The following is a 24,323-nucleotide window of genomic DNA, read 5'->3' on the forward strand; positions in this document are numbered from 1 at the left end:
GTCATTCTTATAAATCCATCTCGACGGAAACGAGGAATGTCATTCTCATTCCGTGAATACTCGGATCTTGGATATGAAGAAGGTACGATATCGTCCCACAATTAAATTTGAAATAATTTCAGCCAGTCTGGAGACGATATAAAGTGAAAAGGAATAGCTCGTAAACAGAGAGTAGACATTTTTACGAGCGTTATTGATTTCGGATAACTAACGGTGATTAATGTTACGAGAGTTTCTACGACTCGTAAAGTTAGTATACATAGGTGGGTGGGGATATTCCGATCCTTAGATTTGCTTTCTCTCTTTCTCCCTCTTTTTTTCCTCTTGTCTCTTTCTCTCTCTCTCTCTCTCTCTCTTTCTCATTCTCTCTTTGTCTATCTGTCTCCCTCTCTCTTTTTCTCCCTTATAGCCATTTCATTTCATTACGATCGCCTTCGATGGAAAATCTAGAGCATTGATTCCGTGAATTTATTATTGTGTTAAGCCGTTAATATTTGCACTCATGGACTTTAAATCAATGGAAAATATTCTAATTGAAATATGAAAAAAGTTAGCACGGTCAGATGTGACGAAGGAGGGTGCCAAGAAAAGGGAGCACAAACTGGCAATTACGTTTCTGTCTCCTGTATTAAAGGATAAAATATAAATTGTCTTAACGAGAGTTATGCAAAGAAGAATGATAAAAAGTTTTTGATTAAGATATTTTCAAGGGATCTATACTGTAGTACACGTTAGCAACGTTATTAACGGTATTGCCCACTTTTATTGCCTTACTAAATACTAAGTCTTTTGATACTTTTCTTATTTTAAATTAAAATGTTAAATGAAAACCGAGATTCATAATTATAAACAAAATGATACATATGTAAGTAATCAAAGAAAAATGCAAACGTCATATGTCTGATTTTTCGTTCATTCACCATCATACATGTATAATTCAATCTAGTAACTGTATATTTCCAAGAAAATTATTCTTCATAATAATACATAATCCTACTAAAAACTAAATATAATTTAGTTGTACCATATTTTAATATTACTTTAACGATTATTTACTTTTAATCATTATATATATTGCTGCAAAATAATACTATATTAAGTCGTTATATATTTTCTAAATATAAATGGAATAGTATATAACATTTATCATTAAAGAAAATAGGCAAATTATATATATATAATTATAGCTATACATTATTTTTAATGCAAAAGTAAAAAAACATCTAATTATAATATTCCTTCTTGAATCTAGCACTATAGCACTATATATATATATATATAAAATTTTTATTCGAAAACACAATTTTCATTTTTTCCCTTATATTTGCTATATTTCATCGAGCCATTAACATTTTTATCGTCATTGATTAATTTTTTTGTCTTAATACTTGCATATTAATTCAAAAATATAATATAATCTAAAATAAATGGTAATACAATGATTATTAATTTGTAATATACAGATACTATAATATTCTTCAATCAGTTTTTGTTTAAATCGAGCGTAACAAAATTAATTTATCTCCTTTTCATGATTAAACATAGTACAAGCTACAAAAACAGATTCATGTTTTCCTAAATATGTAACAATACAAAGACTCATTGCGACACGATCTCGCATTCTTTGATGTATACTTATCACAATATAAAATAGTTACAATATATATCTTCACTATTTATTTACATATTTATAAGAACTCCAGCACCACTAAAGCTTTTTATATTTTTGCAAAATGATATAAGCTTGTTTGCAATGATCTTCTTGTAAATATACAAAATTTAATTTGTTTTATAATTTATAATAGAAAATAAAGATTTACATAGCCAAAAGACATTTTTTTCTGAAATAAAAAAAAAAACACAAAAAGCAAAATTTTTTGTACAATAAATTTTGTATCCTTGTACTAAATATATGTATTTGATAAAGATGTATAAAAAAGTAGATAGGCACTATTATTCTGAGATTTTACTTGACTTGGTGATACTTCTGTCACAGTTTGATCATCGTATTTATACCATCTAGAAAAAAAACAGATAATCATAATCTCCAACATATTTAATAAAAAAAAATATAATGAGTTTTTAAACTTACTTATTTTGGACACTATTTTTGCAAAATGCAGTATAATGACCACCTTCCATTGTTCCATAATGATTAGACATAGCATATAAATTATAAGTACAAAAACGTGCATTGTTCATAGGTGCATCATGATCTATAATAAGATATGGTTTTAAATTAAATTCTTTCAAAGGAAAATCAACCGTAGTATTTCTTTTCTCAAGCCATCCACCACTTTCCGCAAAACGATTTAAATGTATTACAATGATAGGTGCAAGTTTTATAAAGTCAAACTTTTTTGTTGCTTCACGTGGTGCTTGACATTTAGGACACTTCCATCCAACTACTTTTTGTCCTGTTACAAATCTTTGTATACAATCCTATAAATATAGTTAGATAAAATTAGGTGATATATTAGAACAATATCTAATATAAAATCTCATTAAGAAATTAAGTATTTTTTTTTTTGCTATATTTTAAACTTACATCCAGTGTACATCTATTTGTATGTGGCAATGACATAGTCAAACTATTAAAAGTTTCATATGTTGTGCTATCTTTTTGGCATGAACTACAAGTAATAGTTGACCTTAATTGTCCAAAAAATAATTCAGAAATAATTGATTCTTGAGAGTCCATAGCCTTATCCCATTCCTTTTCAGCAGTAGTCATTTTAACTTGTATTTTAACTTTCTGTAAATGAAAGGCAAGTCAACTTAATATGGTGTATAAATATAAATACTTAAAGTGCATTTTATTTATAATATTACCTTTCTAAGTTCACTATGCATCCAATCTAAAAGGAATGTCAAAAATTCATGAGAATCCTGCTGCTCATAACTACTAAATTGAAGTTTATATTGTCCAATGGCCACCTATCACAAAACAAATTTCATTGTATATACATATTATCATATTAACTCATAATATTTAACTATAAAATAATGTAAAATAAATGCAATTTTTAATCAAATTAATATTTAATATATATCAATTTAAAAATACCTTCAGACAATGTGGAGATATTCTTTTATACTGGCCTGTCCAAAGTGCTTTTATTACTTCAGCAACATTTGTTACAACTTGAGTTTGTGAAACATTTTCATTATTTCTATTTAAATCATCAGCATATAAATTATCGATGAAATATGTTGATAATTTTGGTGTATTACTTAGGCACTGTATGATACTATTCATATAACAAGAATTGCCTAAATTCTTTAGTCCAGTTATACCTGGATGCTATTAAAAGAAACAAAATATTTTATTTCCATTACTTATTACTATTACTAACTAAACTATAAAAAATAATAATCCAAGTACACATGTGATTATCTAAAATACACACACACACACACATACATAATGTAATTATATATAAAATTTAAATATATCATGAGAGTGCTCTAATTGAAATAGATTGTTATACAGAATATTATAATATATAATTGTCATTTCACCTAATATACTTACTCTTTTAAAATAACTAACAATTTGTTGTGGATTAAATTTTGCATGCAAATAAACCATTATTATAACATTTTTCTTTTATACAAAATTGTATGTATTGTGCACTATAATGCGTTAATGTAAGCAATTTTTATTATGTAAAACACATCATTGCAATAATTAAATAATTCATTGATATCAAAAAATTAAATTCCGAAAGAACTAAGAAATTATTAGCACATATTTGAACACTGTCACGTGTATAAATGACAGCAACCGGTGTGGGCGAACAGATTGGATTGAGAAACCCCACATGTGTTTATATATACATATATACACACGTGCGGATAGATCGATTATTTATAGTATATACATATATATATCATAATGTACTTGACCAACTAATTTTCACATATCGCGTATATATTTAGATATAATATGGAGATATATATATATAATCAGAAATATTCCTACTGTTATCATATAAACGTATTTACGTGAATAAAAATGTAAGAAAAAGAAAGAAAGAGGAATAGAGAGAGAAAGAGAGAGAGAGAGAGAGAGAGAGAGAGAGAGAGAGAGAGAGAGAGAGAGAGAGAGAGAGGAGAGAAAACGTGCGCGTGAGAGAGAAAAAAATACTTCGACAGACTTCATTGTAATCAGATAATTGCTTAGAACGCTTAGAGTTTAGTTATATTCAAAACGTGACTTTCCTTGAATCCTTTAATCGCATAAATATCAAATGTCATAGCATTTATGTAATAGTTACCAAAAATTATAATAATATAAAAAAAATAAAAATCACATGCTTTACCATTTTTTGTATGTTAACAAAATAACAGGAAAAAAGAACTGTTATGGAAATTGTATTATTCTTTCATTCAAATCTTAAAGCAAGCTAAATTACACGATTTAAAAAACGAAAAACTATTTACTATGCAAGCTGGATATAAATTTTATTAACAAACATAACAAAGCTTTTTTTTAATTTTAATGATAAATTACTTACTACATTCCCATGAATAGGAGTTAACTTCTCTTCAATACTTCCCCAATTAAAACGTTGAAGTCTATTAGTCTCATTATTGAAACGAGTATTTTGGTATTGTGAAGAAATTTGTGGTTTAGAAGATCTGTCTACTTCCGGTGCCTTATGATCCCTCATCTACATCCAATATGGATGATTCAAATTTAATATAAAAATCAATAATGATATACCATAAGAAAATGAAAACAAATAAAAATGAAATAATTCATTTGTTCTCATTTACATATTTTATAATTATAAATATATAATATATAATATATATTATAAATATATAACTTACTTGCATTAAATTAGGACTAGAATGTGAACGTTCTAACCCACTACTGATAGAACTATCAGTTTTAAGAGGTTCCATATGAATATCTTTGTCATTTTGTTTTATGGATATATCTTTATGATCTTTTTCTAAAGATCTTCTGTTAACAGTAAAGAATATGTACAATAAGATATTAGAATAATAATGATAATGTCTTTTGAAAGAAATGATAATATTATTTGTATACTTACTCATGCAATCTTTTTCTATGTCCATTAATATCTTTCAAACGTTGTCGTACTATATGAAGATTAAAATCAAGCTTGCTTTTTTCTTCTTGGTCCTCATTAGAGAATTGAATTGTACCTACTTCTTTATATTTGTTTAATTCTTTCTCATTTTTATTATGAATTTTTTGCTATAAAAAGAATATTTAAATTTACAATTTAAATATAAAAAAAAATATGAAATTTCTGAAATTTATGAAAAAATATGAATATGATATTTAAATATAAATAAAAAAAAGAAAAATATTTATACCAATATATTAAGTTCAGAGTTCATTGATTCCAAATCTGTGTGTATGGTTGAATCTTCCTTAAAACCTTTATTTTTTATATTCTGATTATATAAAGAAGTTTCTGTATCATAAATTTTTTGTTCTAGCTTTTCCATTTCTCTACAAGATTCATTTAATTCTCTCATCAGACGTAACACTTCTTTTGAATTAGGATCAGATGTTTTCAATGAAGTGGGTTTATTACTTCTATCAATAATTGGTTTAGTTATTATATTTTGTTGTAATAATTTGGCAGGAATATTTCTTTCTCGATTTATAGTTTCTCCATATACAGATTTATAAATGCCAGTAGTTTTTTCAGCCGATAAATTGATATTGTTATTGGACAAAGTTGAGGATATAGTGCTGTTTATTTTAGTTTCGAAATTGTTAAGCAATTGTCTGTCATCTAAAGAATCTTGTATAATGCTCTTATCTTTTATAAAATTAGATTTAATTTGAGATTGTTTCTTAATAGCATTTTCATCATCATTATTCACCCAGACAGGATAACTATCTAATACAAAATCTTCCAAAATATCATTATTCGCTTCAACTGTTTCAGAAATTGTTACATTAGGATTTGTTGTATGTGCAGGATATCTCATTAACCATTCATTGTAACCACCATCCAATATTACTATCTTTTTATATTTTGTAGCTGGATCCCACTTCAGTAATGTCTCTTTAAATATGTTTAAAGGGTTAGAAGATGATAGTGACTCTTTCTTTGTTTTCCAATCTAGTAAAACTAGTATATCCACATATCGTGATCCGCGTGTACGAAAAAGTTCTCTTGATTTTAGATTTTTTGCAAGATCTTTTTCGTAATGACTTGCTGCTTTACTAAAACATAATATGTATATATAATAATATAATTCAATACTATTTTTTATGTCATAGTTTTACTTGATATAAAATAATTTAAATTTTACCCTTCACTAATTTCATCTTCTGGAATGTTTATACATTTACATGTATTTATTTGTGAAATTTTATAATCACTTTGTGGTCTAATGTCAATTATTAAAAATCTTAAATCTTCTTTTCGCATTATTTGATATAATTGATTACAAGGTATAAATTCTTCTATTTCTGTATTCAATGGATCGTCTGTTGGTGTTTCTGGAAACTTCAATGTTACGTCGGAAAATACTTCACACTTCTCATTTGTAGAAGGAAGAATATCTAAATCCATTTGATCTACAGAACCCTTTCCATCAAGGATCGTCTTCTTTAAATTTTGACTATATTTTGCTTCTAATTTCTCTGATAATGTTTTAATTAATTGCTCTACATTTTTTATCTAGTACAACAATAACAATATGTTTAGATTAATCACTTATCTTTTTTAATTGTACATTAGAAAAATATTACTTTAAAATAGTCAACAAAATATATGTAAATATAAATATATACATATATATATATATATCATCCAACCTGATCATTATCTATTTTTTGAAGATAAAATTTTTTATCTCTACTTTTTATCCACTTCACAGCATTTAACCATCTTGTGAAATATACAAAAGCTATACTGTCATCTTCTTTTTCTAGGTTTTCTTGACCTTTTTTATACATCTTAGGAAGCCTAATAAGTATATTATTAAGGCTCATTCCTTCATAGTTGATATATGCTTTATTTTGTAATTGTTTCAATCTATCATATGGTAAATTCAATCCCTCAGACATGATTCAAGTTTCTTGTTCTGTAAAATATAGATTTGTTGTTCTGTTATATATAGATTTGTGAATATACAAATTGATTTTATAACCAAAAAAATAGGAAAAAATGAACACTTCGATAAAAGTTATTTTTTGTAGTCCGAAAGCGATTCATTTGTATATTATGCATGTTTATAATAATGCTTCATGATTTATAAATTAATTAACAATTAATATTACTATTAATTAATCATATTGACAGACCATACCACTTACGTCAAAGATTACACTTTGTGAATTAATCAATACAAGAATACGTATATAAACACATATAATGTGTTTCTTATTTGTACATACGTATATTATAAAACATTTATGTTATTAACATAAATCTATTACACATTATAATCCGCTTTACAGCCGTTTTCAAAGTAATAATACTTGAATAATACTCTTATAGAATTGTCACATTGTACATACATGAACCACATTTCATGTATAGAGTGGACAAATATTTCAAAATACATAAATGCCGCGAAACTACATTACCGACAGTGATAAGGGAACTGGGGCAGGGGGGGGGGGGGTGGAGAGGAATTTAATGAACAATATACATTACATATCAAATTAATATTACATTGAATCAACAATAAGATTACATATAAAATGTATCTAAATTAAAAAAGGTGTTTTTAATTTATTTTTTTTTCTTTTTTTTTGTAAAAATGAAATATCAAATATTCATAAAAAATACATTTCTTATTGTTAATGACAAATATTATAAGCACTTCAATATCACTATGCAATAATTAAATACATATAAATATGTAATACAAATATGGTAACAAAAACGTATTCTCTCAATTTCTTACTTTTATAATTTAAGAACAAATCGTTTCTTTGCTGGTCTATTGTTATCATCATCCTTTCTATTATCGAAGCTTCTTTTTTTCGACTGTATTTGTTGAAAGCTATCATTCCTTTCATCTTCCTCCATATCAGATAATGCAAGTTCTTGTTTAGGAAGCGGTTCGTGAAAGGGATCTGTTCCCATTTCACGAAATCGTATTGATGATAGACCACTAAAAAAAAAGAAAACAAAAAAAACATTTATATCTATACGTATACAATATTATCATTCTTTATAATAAATATAATAAAGAATATCAAAACGCACTTTTCCTTACGATAAAGTTCATAATAGCCAACGCTATTATTTAGTTGAGCAAGTTTTACTAAAAATTTCTCATCATGACTAATCACGATTAGTTGGAAATTCTTTTGATATCGCGATCTTATTTTTACAATCCTGTAAAAAAATCAAGATTATAAATCATAATTATCAGGATCAAATCATAATTATCATTATTATAATAAACATGCTACATACATATTAAGAGCATCCGCTAAACTATTCATGTTCTCTTCATCTAAATTTGTAGTTGGCTCATCAAGAGCAAGAACTCCACAATCTTTGCAAAAAGTTTCAGCTAATGCAAGTCTTATGATAATTGATGCTAAAACCTAAAATATAAGTGAATATAATACTTGTAAAATAAAACATGAACTTATTATCTCAAACAAAATTATGTACTTTTTGGCCTGCACTGCAACGTCCTCGCATATCCATTTCCCTTCCATTCTTTATTTGAACTAATTTATAATCATAAGATCTACGTCCAGACGCTGTACCTGAAGTATCATTTGTACGAATTTCTATAGAAGATGTATCATTTCCGATATATATAGCTTTCCAAAGTTTTTTAATTATTTTATTTACAGTCGCCATACGTTCTTTGTGATATTTCATCATTGCAGCATCTAACACTTTGCAGTATTTTTTTAAATCTGACACTGCTTCATTTTGTATCTAAATTATATATTATTCACAATAATTATAAACATTAATTATTATATAGAAAAAAAAAAAAAAAAAAAAAAAAAAAAGAAATATGTCATTGCGGATACCGTTAATTCAATACATTTATCCATATAATTTTTACGAGCTAATCTATAATTCTCCTTTTGAAGTTCTTCAGTATATTGTAACAATGTCCTTTCTAATTCTTCTTGCTTTCCCTTTGCTACATTTTTCTAAAATTAAATGATGTTTTATATATTTTATTTTTTTAATTAAAATATTTTCATTTGTGATAATTTATTAAATATTTTACCTTTCGTAACAAACTTTCTTCATGATTTTTGAACTTTTGCCACTTTTCCATCATCTGCTTGTAATTCATATTTTCAAGCTTCTCATTTAGATTTTGACATTGTTTCTGTAAATCCTGTGCAGTTAATTGAAGTTTCCTTAATTTAAGATTATCATTCAAATTTCTTTTACGCGTTTCTTGATGACTTATATCATCCTTTAGATCTTTAATCTTTGTTTGTAATTTATTTTTCTCCGTATCATTTTCAATAATTTTTCCTTCATAAGTTTTTATCTCATGTTCTAATTTCGTTAAAGTATCAAGAATATTACATTGATTGAAAGTATTAACTTCATTTTGAATTTTATTCAAATCAAATAATTGTCTTCCTCTTTCTGTTACTATTTTTCTGTCGTCCTCCTCTTTTATCCAATTTTCTTTCTAGATGCCAAGTAAAAATTAAATATAATGAACTTATATAATTGTATAAACAATTATATATAAATGTGAACATAATTTTATAAATACATACTTTTAATAGATCCAATTGACAAACAGCTGTTTCTAACTTGCTGTCTTCAGACGAAAATCTATCTTGTAATTTTTGCACTGATTCTATTAACATTACTTGCCGTGAATATAATTCTGTTTGCTTATCTCGCAATTCTTTTAATCTTTGCATATCCGATTGTATTTTTAATTGTTCTTCAAACAAGATGTTTCGTTCTTCCCGAGCATGTTGCAATTTCTCATTAAATGTATTTAATTTTGTCTGTAAATACTGTATCTGATCGCGAGATTTCTTTAAAGAAGCTTTTAATGAATCTCGTTGAGCTTGTGCCTCAGAGACAGTTCTAGTATTATTAGTTCCTAAATAAGATATAAAATAAGTATAATTATATTATAGTCTTTTACTAATTTCATCATACCTGTTTTAACCATTAGTTCTTCTATATTAAGTATTTTTTCCTTAAGATTATTCGTTTCATCTATTAATCGGTCCCAAAGCATAACATTTTCAAATAGACTTTTGGATTTATTTAAAATATCTTCAGGAATAGCTTTTAACTTTTCTTTTTCTTGTATATTTGCTTGATGCTTTGTCAATTCTTCCTTCGTACTTATTAGATTCCCTCTAATTTTTAGATTAAAATAAGAATTTAATGAAGTATATTCAATAAAAAAAAAAAATGTAAAATAAAAAAGTAAAAAAATTAATATAACTTACTCTAATTTAGGTATTTCAACATCTTCCAATAGACTTATCTTCTCTACAATTGGTTTTAATTGTAACATAGTATCGTATTTATTTTGTTCCATTTTTAAATTTGCTTCGCAACGTTTAAGAATTTCGGGTTGATTTTTGATATCACCTTCCATTTCTTTTACTAAAGCATCTAGCTCATATGACTCATCAAAATTTCTATGGCACAAAGGGCAACAAGGATCTTGTTTTTTAATTTGCTTTAAGTATTCTTTATAAGCAGTATTTTGATATGCATATATTCCTCTTTTATCTTGTAAATCTTTTACTTTTTTTGATTGTAGCAATAACACTTCATCGAAATCTTTATAATCACAAACAGAAGATATTTTCTGTTTATTAGCTAAAAAACAGAATTACAACTAAGTAATAACAAATAAGATTTATAAAACATATTATAACCACACACTCACAGAAAATGTACAGATCTGTCTGTTGTTTTAAGATAATACACTTACACTGTAATTCTGATTGTTTATTTTGAAGTTCCTCTTCGTTATATTTCAACGTCGTTGTTATAGTTACTAATTTTTGTTGTTCTGTTTGTATATCATGAGTCGTTGTTTCTATACGATCCATCTAAAATGAATTAATAATACATTATTGTACTGCTGTCGATGACTGTTTCACAATGAAAAATATTTGTTAAGAAATTAAAATCATACTAATTTTTGTTGTACTGGGTCCAAAATATCTTTTAGTTTGGTATGAGGTAAGGTATCACTTTCAAGCAACATTTTAATTGTATCTTCGTGTTTCTTTTTAAAACATTCTACTTCTTTTTCTTTTGTTTCCATTGTTGAATTATGTAATGCCATCTCAGCTTGTAATGTAGCATGTTTATGTAAAACTTCTATCTCTGCATCAATAGCAGTTATCTCTAACTCCAATGTATCTCTTATAGCAGTTTCATCATTTATTTGCTCTTTTATATTATTAACATCACAAGACTGAGATAAATCATCAATTTTTTTATTTATATCTACAAGTTTTGTTTCTACAGAACATAATTTATTAGCAGCAACTCCAATCTACAATTTAAGACAATATTTATATCTGTTAATATTCTTTATTACATTTTCAGATAATTAATAAATACTAACCTGAGTAATTTCAGTACGAATTTTATTTATTTGATCTCTTGTTTCAGTAACTTCATTATCTTTAATATTCATCTCTGATTCTGTCTTTGAACGTTCAGAACGTAGTACATCAATCTCTTTTTGGAGCTCTTCCTCTTCTTCATGTCGCTTCTGCCGTTTAACTTCTGTTTCATGCTTAAGATTTTCTACCTTATTTTCAAGATTCTTAACAAGAGCTGTTATTTCTTTAAATATATAATTTATTGTTAATATTATTATCAAATTGTGAACAGACATAAATGTGTAATAATAATCATACCAATATCAGATGTATTTTTATCAACTAGTATTCTCATATTCCATTCAGATAACATATCATTGAGTGTTTTATTACGATAAGAAATTTTTTTTTCTTGATCTTGCATTTTTTGCTTTAATGTACCAACAGAAATTCTTTTTTCTGTTATTATATTTACTATCTTGGCCTCACTTAATGCAATTTGTTGCAACTTCTTTTCTACCTACGTAATTAATATTTATTCAAATTACGCAAATGATCAATAAATTAGATTAAAATTTCATATCAAATGTTAAATTTTACCTCTGTTATTTCAGAAGCTTTCTTTAATAAATTATTATCATATTGTTCTAAACGATTAGTTAATTCAGTCATGCTTCCATTAAAAACTTGTATATTTTCTTCTAATGATTCAATTTGTTGTTTGTTGATATCATATTCTAATTGCTTTTTATCTATATAAAAATGAATTTTTATTATCATTCTCTTAAAGAAAATATAAATCTAAATTATATATTTAACAGCTACCTCTTTCAGCTACTAAAGTTTTATACTGTGTATCCATTTTTCCAATTTCACGAATTTTTTCAATTATAGGTTCAAGTTCCTTATCGATTGTCATTATTTCATTTGTGGTATCTTCTAATCTGTTCCTAGTATTTTGACGTTTTTTCTCTTTGTCTTCAACTTCATTAACAACATTTTTCAATGCATCTTTTTGTACTTTAAAAACACGCAAACCCTGTTCCATATTTTTAATGCATTTTAAAAAATTCTCAAGGGCCTTGTTAAATCTAACACTTTCAAAGATCTCATCAAACTTTTCTTTTAACTTTTTCCCATCATCTAATGGCCAACTCAATTCTTCTTGATGACAAAATATCACATAATTCAAGATTGACTTGGAAACACCCATTGCTGATATTACTTCTGTATTTACATCGATACATCGGTTTGTAACTGATACTGCCTATATTGAAAAATATAAAAAATACAATTAGAGCAATAAAATCATAAATCTATTTTATAGATGTCTGAATGATTAATTACTTTGGTTGTACCCTTTTCTCTCCTACTTAATGTACTATCTACAGTTTTGAATCTTGATGTTGTTCCTGAATACAAACACTCAATTGTTCTACATATTGTGTAACTACATCCATTAGCATTTACAAATTCAGCTTTAACAAATCCTTTTACCTATTATAAATAATATTATAGTTTAATATTATAATATTGTTTTTATAAAAGAAAATTAGTAAATAACGACAGTTATAAATGTTTACATACTACACGAGAGCCTGATGTATGTTTATCATGAATAAATGCTTTTCCTCTATCAGAACCTGGTGGAAAGTCGCCGGTTGTGGCAAATTTTAATGATTCAATCAAAGTTGTTTTCCCAGTACCATTTGGTCCAAGAATAAGTGTTAAAGGACGCGTGAAACGTATTCTCGGTTGATCTTGTTCATCAAAATTTCGAACACCACAAATCGACATTTGACGTATTCGAGACATTTTAGATTTTCTAAAATTAAACAAATAATACATAAATAAGATATCAAACTAATACATAATAATATATAAGATATCAAACTTAATAATTCATGTTCTATTAATTTTTATTTACATTATTCATATATGTATATTATTTATATATATATATACGTATTAATTTTAATAATTACCTTGTTTTTAAAATAACAGCTTAATAAATTTAAACAATTTTCTATGATATTTTATTCCTGCAGCTGCTTTATCGTTTCTCCTTTTTTACTTTATACCGCGCAATAGAAGACGTTATACGTTCTAACAAATGAATAAAGATTTTTGACTTTTGATTAAGGATATCATTGGATAGATTTTAACGAATCAAATTACGCCAATAATTTTGAGTCCAAGATTTCATCTAATAATTCACGGTTATTTTATTATTCAGTTATGTTGAAGATTCAGAAGAATCGAAAGGTTTTCAAAAAGTGGATTGGTCGCAAGATAAAATTGTGGGGTTCTAACCTAATATTTTATAGTCTGATTGGTTGAGTCCTTAGGAGTCATTACAAATGGTTAACTGTTTATAAATATAAAATAATAACAAATGATAAAATATAAAATATAAAATAATAGTAAATAATAAAACATAACACTTAATACGCGAATAATAATTATAAAAATATATTTGCCATGAAACGTATGAGTTACTAATTAATTAATAATAGTTAATAGTAATTTACTAGTTGAATTTTAAATGTGTTTGAAATCGATATATCAATTTTGTTAAAGTAAAACGAGCACTTTAACAAAGGTTTAATAAATTTATTATAAAGCAGGACAAATGAGAAAAGCGCATTAAGGTACAAGATAAAAGCAAAAATCATATGATTTTCGCGAGTATTAGTATAAAAAAGGTATTATCTTATACGTATTATTTAATAGACAGGTCACAGATAGAGTATTTCGATCGTTTGATAAAACCTGCTTATTTTCATGTCGATTATTTGGCAGGCAAAAAACAAATGATCATGTAAATTCGAACATATTACTTACTTATCGGTAATATAACATTGATTATAATACAAAAACAATATTTGTATATCAGTTTTCTTTTATCTTTTTTCTCGCGAATAGTTGTTACTCTTGAAATAGATCTTATCTTTTGCACAAATAGATTCCAATAAGAAGAATATTATACGAATGTAATATTAATTCGAATGAATTGATGAATCTTGCTTAGATAATATATATCCCATGCGTATAAACATTAATGACATTTGTTTGCGATATTGGAAGTGCAAAATTTTCAAGTAAAATATAAATAAATATATACCTAAATCGTGTACGTGTCCTCCACGGTGAATCTTTGGTGTGCGTGTATATGTATAAATGTGATTGATGTATGTACAAATGCACTAAAAACATATAGATCTGTAATTTGTACCCTTTTTCATTATAAGATCAAATACATATAATCTGCGTTAACCTTACATATCTAAAATACATCTGATCGCAGGCATATCCCTGTGTTATAACCTATTATATACAGTTTCATAAAGTTTTTCTGTCATTTATTTGTTTGTTTTTTTTTTTTTTTGTTTTTTTTCTTTCTTTTCCTTTTATTTTTGTTTTTTTTTGTGTTTTTTTTCTTGTTTATTTTTTCTCGTTTTTTTTTCTTTTTTAATAATATTGCTCTTCTCTCCTAACACGTTATGGCAGTCTTAAGGCAAAATCTATATAATTCGCACGAGTTCCTGCATGTAACTCTTTACTTCATTCTTTTCTTTTTTATTTTTTTTTGCACAAAAAATTAAGCTAATGCTCTCACTCGGCTTGTGTCTACGTGAAGAGATCAATGTGTTAAGTAATTGATTAATCCTTTTATTTTCATTCTATATATATATATATATATATTTTTTTTTTTTTCTGTCTAAGGCAGATGCATGGATTTTGCATCCAACTCATTCGTTCTTATCTAACTGAACTCGATTAACGATTCTAATGTTTATAATTTTTTCTTTTTTTCTTCTTTCTCTTTTCTTTTTTTCTTTTTTTCTTTCTTTTCTCTTTTTGTTCACACGTTAATCAAATCACAAAATGTATCTTTTTTTTTTTTTTTCTTTTATATCCGATCGAAATTGATTAGATCGCCAATACTCGCATCGGAATTAAGTTTCCAAAAGCTTTAACACGCCAGGAACTTTTACCATAACGTATAATTAACTTGATTCAATTCCTTTTGATTTTATTTAAAATAAAAAATATTTTCATTATGTCTTATATTATCGCATATATATATATATATATATATATATATATATATATATATATATATATCGTAATAAGGCTCCTCTGTTGCCAATCATGTAATCGAAATTAAATTATTATTGCTGAATCTCATTGTTTAGCTGATATGTTAGCGATAACATCAGTTTCAGAATCGATTTATACAGAAAATTTTCTGCATTCATTTTCTATCCTCTCGTGTATCTTCTCATATGACAAAGCAGAAGCCATTTATTACTTTCCAAATTTTTTAATAGAAGAAGACATTAGAGGAGCCTCGAATTGGCTTCACTTGTTATCAAAGAAAATGAAAGATTCTTCCTCTATCGATTTACAGAGACTTTCGATACGTTCTAACGAAGATCGATTAAAGGGATGATGTATAAATTCCATATGAAGCCATTGAAAATGTATGGGCGCCCTGCACCCTGTATACTATTTCATAGATATATTAAGTATTATACGATATAAATTCTTTTTTCAAATTCTCGCATGAAATAAGCGGTACGTATATTAATTAGATGAAAGCAAAATGGAATTCGAATGTTTTGAGAAAAAGTCAATGATTTTCTCATATTTAATCTAATAAGGTTGTAACGCCTCGTGATATGTTTACGATGTACTACTTCGTCCTACATGTTAATTAAGAAATTGAAATTCGAACATTTTTACATTAGAAGGAAGCATCGATAAAGTGTTAACCCTTTGATAATCCCATGGTTTCAACGAATGTACTATAAACGGATGAAATAGTACAATTAGCAACAATTCGTTAATCTCCTAAGGCACAGTCAATAATTCCTGCTTTTTAGATAGTTTGTTTGTTTGTTTTTTTTAATTTTTTTTTTTTTTTTTTTTTTTTTTTTTTTTTTCTCTTTAAATCTTGTTGTACAACGTATCAAAAGTTCAGTAAAGTAGAGGAAGTATGGCGATCTATGTATGTACACATACAATTCAATTTCTTTTTCATTGGAATATCTATTAATTCTTAAAGGTTAATTGCAAGAACGATAACAATATTTCTATGAATCATTATGGTGTGCCACAGACACGTTGATTTTTTAACGTCGTAAGACGTTTGGGACGATCATTTCCTTACTATTGTAACGACAGATAAAGACGCTGTATACTTAATATTTACAGTTAAAAATTAATTCTTTGGCATATGAAATTAATAAGATCACAAAAATTGAAATTTCTTGGGACGGAGCTCTTTTCTCTTTAAAGGTGGCGAGTACGGCGAACATCCCTTATTTTTCTTTTTTGATTTTAACTATTTTGATTTGTATTCTTTATGTACTGGCTTTATTATCGATATACTCATCGTCCTCGTCCGCATATTTGATTTCGTTTTCAGACTCTCGAATTAAATCATAGAAAGACTCGTGCGATTCATCCTTCATATCCGTCTCTACTCCATAATCAGGACTTAGAATGTCTTCCTGAGGCAAAACTATTCTTTTCTTATCTACCTGTCTATGAACTTTAACCGGAGATTTTAAACACCCTCGCGAAAATTCCATCATAGGAATATTTACAATATCTAGATTCTTTTTATTTTCGCTTGGTTGAGTGAAATGCGTGAAATCTTTGTACTTGTACTGTACAACATTTGTTAAATCCAAATTTGAAAGGAACGATTTCGATTTCTCGTTGTCCTTTGTTTTCTCTAGATTCTGCTCGCTTTTCTTCTCATCCCCGACGGTCAATTCTTCGTTCTTTTTTTCGTCTTGAATAATACTAACCTTGGGTTTGTGTCCAATGTATGACAACAATTTGGAATAACTCGTATCGTGACGATTTCGCTTAACGCTCAAAGGTGACTTTATATTCCTATCTTTTTCCTCTACCTGACCGACGCTATTATCGACACTATTGACGTTTGTTATGCCACTTCTATTATTGTCTCTCGATGAATTTGGAAGATTCGCTTGTTTGATGGCTTCAGCCATCGATTGGTCGGCAGTCTTTTCCGGGGAAGTATCCAACTCACTTTTCGAAATTGCCGTTGAACTCTCGTAGAGCCGATTTGGAATAATATTCTGAAGTATCGTTCTATCTCTAAGTGCTTGCCCGGATAACGATTCCTCGCTCACTCTGATTCTAGAATCCTCGAGTATTCGATGAATAGGAAGTAGTCGTTCGATCAGCATTTCCTTACCATCATATGAGTCCTCGTCCGAAAGAAAATTTCCCTTAGAATCGCATCTTTTTAAAAACTCCTCGTCAAGTTGGTCGATATTAGGACAATTGCTTAGATTGGATTTGGATTCCTCAGCTCTCAACATTTTTATTCTTCTATACTCGCTGGGAGTTAAAGTCGCACCTTCCGTATCTAGTACCAGTCCTTCCCTTCCTAGTTGTCCTTCCATCAGATGACCGTCTACATTTTCCATGGGAATGATATCAGAATCCGTAGACAACAACGGTGGTATCCAGACTAAGAAAGCTGGGTCCATACCCAGATAGGAACCTGGAGCGGCTCCTGCGTTCGCAACATTGTAGTCATAGTAATCCAACTCCAGGTCCATTTCGGGATTAATTAGACTGAATTCCGATCCTGGCCCGTGAAGCAGACGTTCCCGATTTCGACGATCTTTCGTTTCCTTGCCGGTACGCAAAGTGGGTACATTCGAATAGATTCGTACCGGTGAAAATTCCTACAAGAAACAGGAATCTAGGAACAAGAGTCTGACATATTGTAAATTATTTTATAAATCTGTATCATACCTTGCCTTGCAAAGCATTACTTGGATTATATTGACAAAGCTTTGGGTTATTCGTACTATCATCCGATGCAATTTGAATTTTATTCTCATCTATCGTTGAATCTTGATCGGATGTAGGACTTTGTAATCCTAACGTTCGTAATCTATGAACGTAAGAATAAATTTTATTTCACCATTCCTATAATAAGAATTTTAACTAGGCATGAATACCTACTTCACAGGTCGAGCATACTTCACTTCAGGCTGACCAACAAAAACGATATTCGACATGAAAGATACGCTCTCGGTAATGTCCTTGCTAGAAACTATAGTATTTTGTGAGCCACTAGCTTGCGAGTCATTTAACTTCAATGTACCTGATTCTGCAGTAGTCTCGTCCTCGTACCTATTTTATATAAGATTTTCTTAGTTACATTTTATGGTCTATGAATTTCTATTGATCAATTTTATCGATAAGATATTACGTACTCCGCTTGAGTCTCAGAGCTATCATAATCTTCTTCCGCTCCGCAGGATGTATTCTCGAGCTTCGTATGATTAGGTGTACCTCTTCTGGACAATCCAACCAAAGAAACGACTTCGGAGATCAAAGTTGCGGAAGATAAAGCCTTCTCGCGTCTCATTGTGCTTGGTCCAGAGTCGCTATATACTAAACAAAAAAGATATTAAAGAACATAATGAGGAACAATAAATTGATGCTAAAGTAAAACGACGTTCACAAAGAAATTATTTCGTCCGATACTCACCGGAGTATTCGCTCAAATTATCCAAATCTTCGGCGATATGATATTTCCTATACTTAAAGGCAAATTGCAATGCTAGAGAAATAGATACGAAAAATATTAACATTAATAAAGACGCTGCAGCTAAGTGGGCAGGTGTCATCCAAAATATCCATTCACCAACAACGGACGTGGAATTACGTTTAAAAGGCACCGACATTAACGTTTGATTCCCTTCTCGTGGCTTATCTACAAATAATACAATAAAGAAAATGCAAACGTTACATATACGTACAAAGCTTTCTAAATATACATACAAAGAATAACAGCATGAGCTAAGAAACCACCGACGCAAGATTCACCAGCTGCTGTTATTTCGTCACTTGAGAACTCCAGTAGTAAATGTTCACCAGTAGAAATAACTGTTTTCGTTGGAGGAAGAGACTTATCAAAGGCTATATCTGTTAGAAGATCTGCGCTCAATGAATCACCGTCACGGACACGGAAATATTGCCCTGGACATGGAAACTGTGCTTGATCTACGTGCAGTCTGACTACAAAGTTTGGTCTTGCCTGTTTGCATTGCAAATATAAAAGAGAATTTCGATCAATACTATCGTTGAATACGTCATCTCGAAATGGACCTACCTCTACCAACCAAAATGATCGGCCAGGACAGGCCTGTGTATTAGCTGCTAAAATTTTTCTCGAATTTTCCTCTCCAAGAGTGATTAAACATCCACAACGACACTTTACTCCGATCTGTGCGGTAACTTCCGGTCGTATTGCTGCTAATTCAGCACCATGGTGACATTCCCAATCAGCCATATTCCATGTATCTCGTAAATCGAGCCATTGAGAACCACCACAGGATTCCGTCTCGACGGCTTTTCCCTAAAATAAAAAAAAAGTTATTACGAATACAAATCAAACTCTGCACCTGAATCAAAAAGAACGAATCAAACCTGACAAAATTTAGCACCGTATCTTGGCGGAGGAGTGTCGCAAAATCTATAACGATTGCGAATTCCACCGATGCAGGAACTGCTGCACGGTGTCCACGGACTCCACGGTCCCCAACCACCAGCATCATTTTCTGAGCGTCAAAGAAACATATGTTAACGTATGAAAGAAATCGTGTTACGATTCGTAATTGCTATATTTGTGAATATTACTGACCTTGAAGGGGAAATGTAGGGATACAAGAGAGTTTCACTTCGGCCATCGCCCCTGTGATAGCCTGGCTGACATAAACGAAGCAATATTCGATAAATTTTTCCGTAAAAATGTCGCATTCGAAGGTCAATGTGTGTTTTCCCGGCATAGCTTTGAGCTCCGCTATGTAATGAAGGGTGGAAGGTGGTGCAAGCGATCGAACGTCGGCCCTAAGGCGACCATAAACTCGCACACGATCCCCTTGTAAGCGGCAAGATGGATATTCGAATATAACTGGCACTCCTCCTGATCCTTCGCAGGGATAAATCGATCGTGCATGGACACTGAAGACAAACTCTTCCGACCAATCAACCTACGTAAAAAAATTTATAAAAATTTTTATACGATCAAATATTTTTTATGCGAAAAATATAGGCAATAAAAGAGCAAATGACAATGTCAATGTATCTCTTTTCATTCACTCTTTTTTTTTTTTATTTCTTTATGAATTATGTGTTCAATTTGTTATACTTCCTTGATGATATACAAGAAACTAAAACTTACTTTGATGTATGCACTCGTTGTTGGTGCATTAGGATTAACTGGAGATGCTTTCAATCTAAGAGCATAATCACCGGCAAGTCCAAAATACTCGCAACGTAGAATAATATGCTTTTGTGTTGGAAATCCTGTTATTTCATCATGATAAAGGACCTATGGTGGAATAATGAAGTATTACGTGTGTTACAATTTGTAATGTCTATTTTTTTCACTTACTTGCACACGACTTTTGTTTTGTGGATCACAGGCAATTGTACTGGAACCGCAATAAATTAATTGTAAAGTATATGCCGCAGCTGGAACCTTTTCGGAAGGTTCGCAAGAGATCTCGCTGTATCTTAATGTTGCTGAGATCGGTTCGTTTGGATAAGTTGTGAATCTTTGACGTTCCAAAAAGAGAGACGGCGTTGGCCACTTTACGTCTAAGGCATTGCTCATCTAAAGAAAAATGATCAACATTTTTTTTTTATAGTTTTATCTGAAAATACTTGTCAAGACGATATTCAAGGATCAATACCTGAATAGTGGACAAATCGGCGATATCCGTAATCTTCGATGGTACTGTCGAAAGTTTATATTGAAGTTGCAAAGTATAAGTACCTCCTCTTGAGAAAAATCCACATGGTATCGTTAGAGTAACATTTTCACCCTTTTGTGGCAAAGTATCCAATGGAAACTCGCCGATTAATTCAGACGTGAGACCATCCAGAAATAATACTCTAAAATATATCGAATTTATAGAAATACATAAGTATTAAATAATTCGCAGAATTACATGTGTAGATCGTGCCAGTTCGATTTGTTCAAGGATGGAGTTGTATTCATTTTTTAAGAAAGAATCGTGATGATAAAAAAAAAGAAAAAAAAAAAAAGAAAGTGTAAAGAAAAAGATAACTTTACCTTAAAACGAGAGGATTATCCGTCGTTGAATCAAAACTTTCAGTACTATTTTCTTCTTCGGTAATTTCTTTTTCCGTTTGAACTTCGGTGGGAATCGTGGAAAATCTTTCCTGTGACGATTCCAATATAAGAACTGTGAGATCGCCTGACAATGCAACGTGAGATGCAGGAACAATAACTTTGAGTAAAATTGGCTCGTTGAGACTCGCGATCGATCTTGATGTACCTATGATCAAACGATCGATCGATGAAAATGTAGTGCTAATTTTTCTGTTTCTTTTCTTTCTTCCTTTGAAACTATGTACATTTAAAGATCCTCAAAATTTGGAAATATTTTTACCGTAAAAACGTAAACACGGAGTATAGTGCATGCTTGGACTAATGACTGCGCGCATAAGCACGCAAATAATTACCACAGTTAAGGAGAAGAATAATCAATACTCCTAGCGTTGACCATTCAAATGACCAAGTCATCTCCACTTTCTCGACTTTGTTTTGCAGACGATGATCCCTATAAAATCATTCGATGTCATCCCGTTTATCATCTAACAATTTATCTAATTTACGAAACGAAAGATAATATTATTTCATACGATTAACGTTGTAAGATCGTACCGATTGTTTTTGTTTTTCGTTTAAAAAAGTCGCAAATACATTTTCTTGCTAATCATATTACATCTCGCGAAACTTTCATAATAGTGATCCTTTTATTTGTTCGTTGAGAGAATAGAGATAGATACAATCTGTCTCGTTTTATTTTTTAATTTATATTTTGAACGTTTTTCAAAATATTCTCGTTCAATTTACAACGGTACAATGTTCCCTGCTATGTTTCACACCCTGCATTGCGTGACAAGAGGAGACAGATTCATTACCGCCATGTTGAAAAATTTCTGTGGTCATTCTGGGCATTCGATCTTCGGAACTTGCAGAATCCTTTTCTTTTCTTTTCTTTTCTTTTCTTTTCTTTTCTTTATTTTCAACGTGAAAGGAAATTTTATTCTTTCTTAGTGTTTACTCGTTAAGTATGATGAATTCGTAGAGTATTGATTGTTCGCTGTGTTAGGATATAATAAAAGATTATATTTTATTATAAATTTTATTATAAAATAATTATGCAATATATATATATATATATATATATATATATATATATATATATATAGAGAGAGAGAGAGAGAGAGAGAGAGAGATAACTCAAAATACAAAATTCTATTTTTAATTAATATAACTTGAGATAAATGATTTACTTATTGTAAAATCTGTGGTATGTTTTAAAAAAATTGTATTCATAATGATTTTCACTTTATATATTTTTTACTCTACTTATAATTATATCGTAATACTAAGATTATCAATTTCCGATATTATAAAAAGAGAATCTGCAACTTGTAATTAAACGATGAGTTGCGTGTATCACAGAATATACACGCAAAACATGATAAGAAAAAGTGAATTAAAAATGCATTGCATAATGCATTATACATATTTGGAAAGTTAAATGTATCCTATATTGTAACAAATTACTTTTTACTATATTTATTAAATAATTTCAAATATTATAGAATTGCAATTATATTACACTAAAAAATATATTAAAATATATTATTTCAGTGTAATATATAAAAAATGTATATATTAATATAAAAATAAGATACAAACATTTTGTTTGAATACAAATTTTATAAACGACCTTTAAACAATCTATCTATTAATTTTAAATATGATTTGTTAATAATAATTCTTTACTTACATTTATTGCATTCTCCCTGTCATATAATACACACCGATATACACTCATCTTCCCAAGACGAAAGTTTTCCATCGTAAAGAGAATTTATGTTGAAATTCCCATAAAAAAATAATTCGCATAAAATTATAAAAGTAAACGATATTCAAGCGCGTCCACGTTGACGTATATATACTATAAATATTATCGGTCTAAGACAACAATATCGTATAACGTATGGAAAGACGAAAAGAACGATGGTGTACTATAAGCAACTTCTTGACAGGGAGAAGAGAAGGGCAATGGTAAGCCGTAGAGTTTACTGAAATCGATATCGAAAGGCGTATCGGATAAAATTACAAACGTCACAGGAGCACACACTTCTATGAAAATAAAATCTCTTTTTATCCTTTATAAAAAGAAAAGGAATATTTCGATGTTCATCGTATAAACGAATCAAAATGGCGAAAGCCATAAGAGAAATGTATTTAGTAAATAATCCGGTGGACGCTAGACGTCGACATACATAGATAGACGTTAGGATGGAGTTAAACGTGAAAAAGTACTCCGTCGAGGTGACGCGCACGTTCGCAACTAAAGTTGGGGTGGAAGAGGCACCCCCTCTTTGCCAGTAATTCCCACCCCTTAGTCGCAGGGGTGCCGCCGCTTGTCGGGGGTGAGGATTATGACAGAAGGCTGCCTTCGATGAATGAACGCATGAACGGCTCCGATTCGCACGAGCCACACGCTCTCTCGGCAATTACGTTTTTCGAAAGAAAGTATGAAAAGGGTCGAACAATTAGTGTACACCCAGTAATGCCGCTCGAGTACGATTTCTTTTCATAGAAATAGCACCGTCGAGTGGATTGTCCTCTCGCGTCCAACTAATTGGACTTGCTTTCTATGTA

The 24,323-nt window shown here is 29.3% G+C and overlaps 3 protein-coding genes across 8 annotated transcripts; all 3 read right to left on the reverse strand.

Annotated features, from left to right (window-relative positions):
• Positions 1 to 1,144: 1,144 nt before the first annotated feature.
• On the reverse strand, positions 1,145 to 7,697 carry LOC124957702 (ubiquitin carboxyl-terminal hydrolase 8-like). 3 transcript variants are annotated; one of them, XR_007103722.1, is made up of 13 exons: positions 7,319 to 7,697; positions 6,818 to 7,086; positions 6,310 to 6,680; positions 5,356 to 6,220; positions 5,067 to 5,233; positions 4,840 to 4,975; positions 4,521 to 4,676; positions 3,068 to 3,304; positions 2,833 to 2,937; positions 2,549 to 2,755; positions 2,326 to 2,442; positions 2,093 to 2,216; positions 1,145 to 2,019 (listed from the first exon to the last, which is right to left on the reverse strand). XR_007103722.1 is itself a non-coding variant. In XM_047514883.1 (12 exons), exons 2-12 carry the CDS (start codon positions 7,067 to 7,069, stop codon positions 1,905 to 1,907), a joined length of 2,961 nt encoding a protein of 986 aa, XP_047370839.1. In that variant the 5' UTR covers positions 7,070 to 7,086; positions 7,319 to 7,697; the 3' UTR covers positions 1,146 to 1,904. The 3 variants fall into 3 exon arrangements, 2 of the variants coding, with proteins under 2 accessions (XP_047370839.1, XP_047370840.1); XM_047514883.1 differs by having other exon boundaries at positions 1,146 to 2,019; positions 2,093 to 2,442; XM_047514884.1 differs by having other exon boundaries at positions 1,146 to 2,019; positions 2,093 to 2,442; positions 7,312 to 7,697.
• A 71-nt stretch (positions 7,698 to 7,768) lies between these two features.
• On the reverse strand, positions 7,769 to 16,287 carry LOC124957700 (DNA repair protein RAD50). The gene is made up of 18 exons (XM_047514877.1): positions 13,528 to 16,287; positions 13,130 to 13,367; positions 12,890 to 13,039; positions 12,368 to 12,809; positions 12,143 to 12,294; positions 11,861 to 12,062; positions 11,563 to 11,786; positions 11,125 to 11,490; positions 10,918 to 11,038; positions 10,424 to 10,802; positions 10,125 to 10,330; positions 9,728 to 10,065; positions 9,217 to 9,636; positions 9,011 to 9,136; positions 8,637 to 8,912; positions 8,433 to 8,566; positions 8,220 to 8,351; positions 7,769 to 8,124 (listed from the first exon to the last, which is right to left on the reverse strand). Exons 2-18 carry the CDS (start codon positions 13,355 to 13,357, stop codon positions 7,917 to 7,919), a joined length of 4,104 nt encoding a protein of 1,367 aa, XP_047370833.1. The 5' UTR covers positions 13,358 to 13,367; positions 13,528 to 16,287; the 3' UTR covers positions 7,769 to 7,916.
• Positions 16,288 to 16,435: 148 nt separating this feature from the next.
• LOC124957701 lies at positions 16,436 to 24,276 on the reverse strand. Of its 4 annotated transcripts, none has more exons than XM_047514881.1 (17): positions 23,440 to 24,276; positions 22,302 to 22,743; positions 22,100 to 22,197; positions 21,687 to 21,912; positions 21,304 to 21,505; positions 21,003 to 21,224; positions 20,790 to 20,939; positions 20,250 to 20,598; positions 20,036 to 20,166; positions 19,719 to 19,964; positions 19,388 to 19,643; positions 19,095 to 19,319; positions 18,817 to 18,997; positions 18,705 to 18,733; positions 18,563 to 18,653; positions 18,350 to 18,491; positions 16,436 to 18,279 (listed from the first exon to the last, which is right to left on the reverse strand). In XM_047514881.1, exons 3-17 carry the CDS (start codon positions 22,158 to 22,160, stop codon positions 16,912 to 16,914), a joined length of 3,879 nt encoding a protein of 1,292 aa, XP_047370837.1. In that variant the 5' UTR covers positions 22,161 to 22,197; positions 22,302 to 22,743; positions 23,440 to 24,276; the 3' UTR covers positions 16,436 to 16,911. The 4 variants fall into 4 exon arrangements, with proteins under 4 accessions (XP_047370837.1, XP_047370838.1, XP_047370834.1 ...); XM_047514882.1 differs by having other exon boundaries at positions 16,436 to 18,002; positions 18,081 to 18,279; positions 18,563 to 18,733; positions 23,440 to 24,275; XM_047514878.1 differs by having other exon boundaries at positions 18,563 to 18,733; positions 23,440 to 24,273.
• Positions 24,277 to 24,323: the final 47 nt, after the last annotated feature.

The sequence above is a fragment of the Vespa velutina genome, chromosome 2, assembly GCF_912470025.1.
Source record: "Vespa velutina chromosome 2, iVesVel2.1, whole genome shotgun sequence".
NCBI lineage: Eukaryota > Metazoa > Arthropoda > Insecta > Hymenoptera > Vespidae > Vespa > Vespa velutina.

Bases quoted from the DNA above. Each gene is read 5' to 3' on its own strand.
- LOC124957702 (XM_047514883.1), bottom strand. From the start codon at position 7,069: ATGTCTGAGGGATTGAATTTACCATATGATAGATTGAAACAATTACAA. The intron at 4,976-5,066 runs GTAAGTATACAA...TACTGTTAACAG, and splicing joins CATAGAAAAAGATTGCATGA to AAGATCTTTAGAAAAAGATC. The intron at 2,938-3,067 runs GTATTTTTAAAT...GTTTTGTGATAG, and splicing joins TATCTCCACATTGTCTGAAG to GTGGCCATTGGACAATATAA.
- LOC124957700 (XM_047514877.1), bottom strand. From the start codon at position 13,357: ATGTCTCGAATACGTCAAATGTCGATTTGTGGTGTTCGAAATTTTGAT. The intron at 10,331-10,423 runs GTAAGTTATATT...TCTAAAAATTAG, and splicing joins GTTGAAATACCTAAATTAGA to AGGGAATCTAATAAGTACGA. The intron at 8,125-8,219 runs GTGCGTTTTGAT...CTTTTTTTTTAG, and splicing joins GAACTTTATCGTAAGGAAAA to TGGTCTATCATCAATACGAT.
- LOC124957701 (XM_047514878.1), bottom strand. From the start codon at position 22,160: ATGACTTGGTCATTTGAATGGTCAACGCTAGGAGTATTGATTATTCTT. The intron at 21,225-21,303 runs GTATTGATCCTT...ATTTTTCTTTAG, and splicing joins CCGATTTGTCCACTATTCAG to ATGAGCAATGCCTTAGACGT. The intron at 18,998-19,094 runs GTGAGTATCGGA...TTTTTTGTTTAG, and splicing joins TAATTTGAGCGAATACTCCG to TATATAGCGACTCTGGACCA.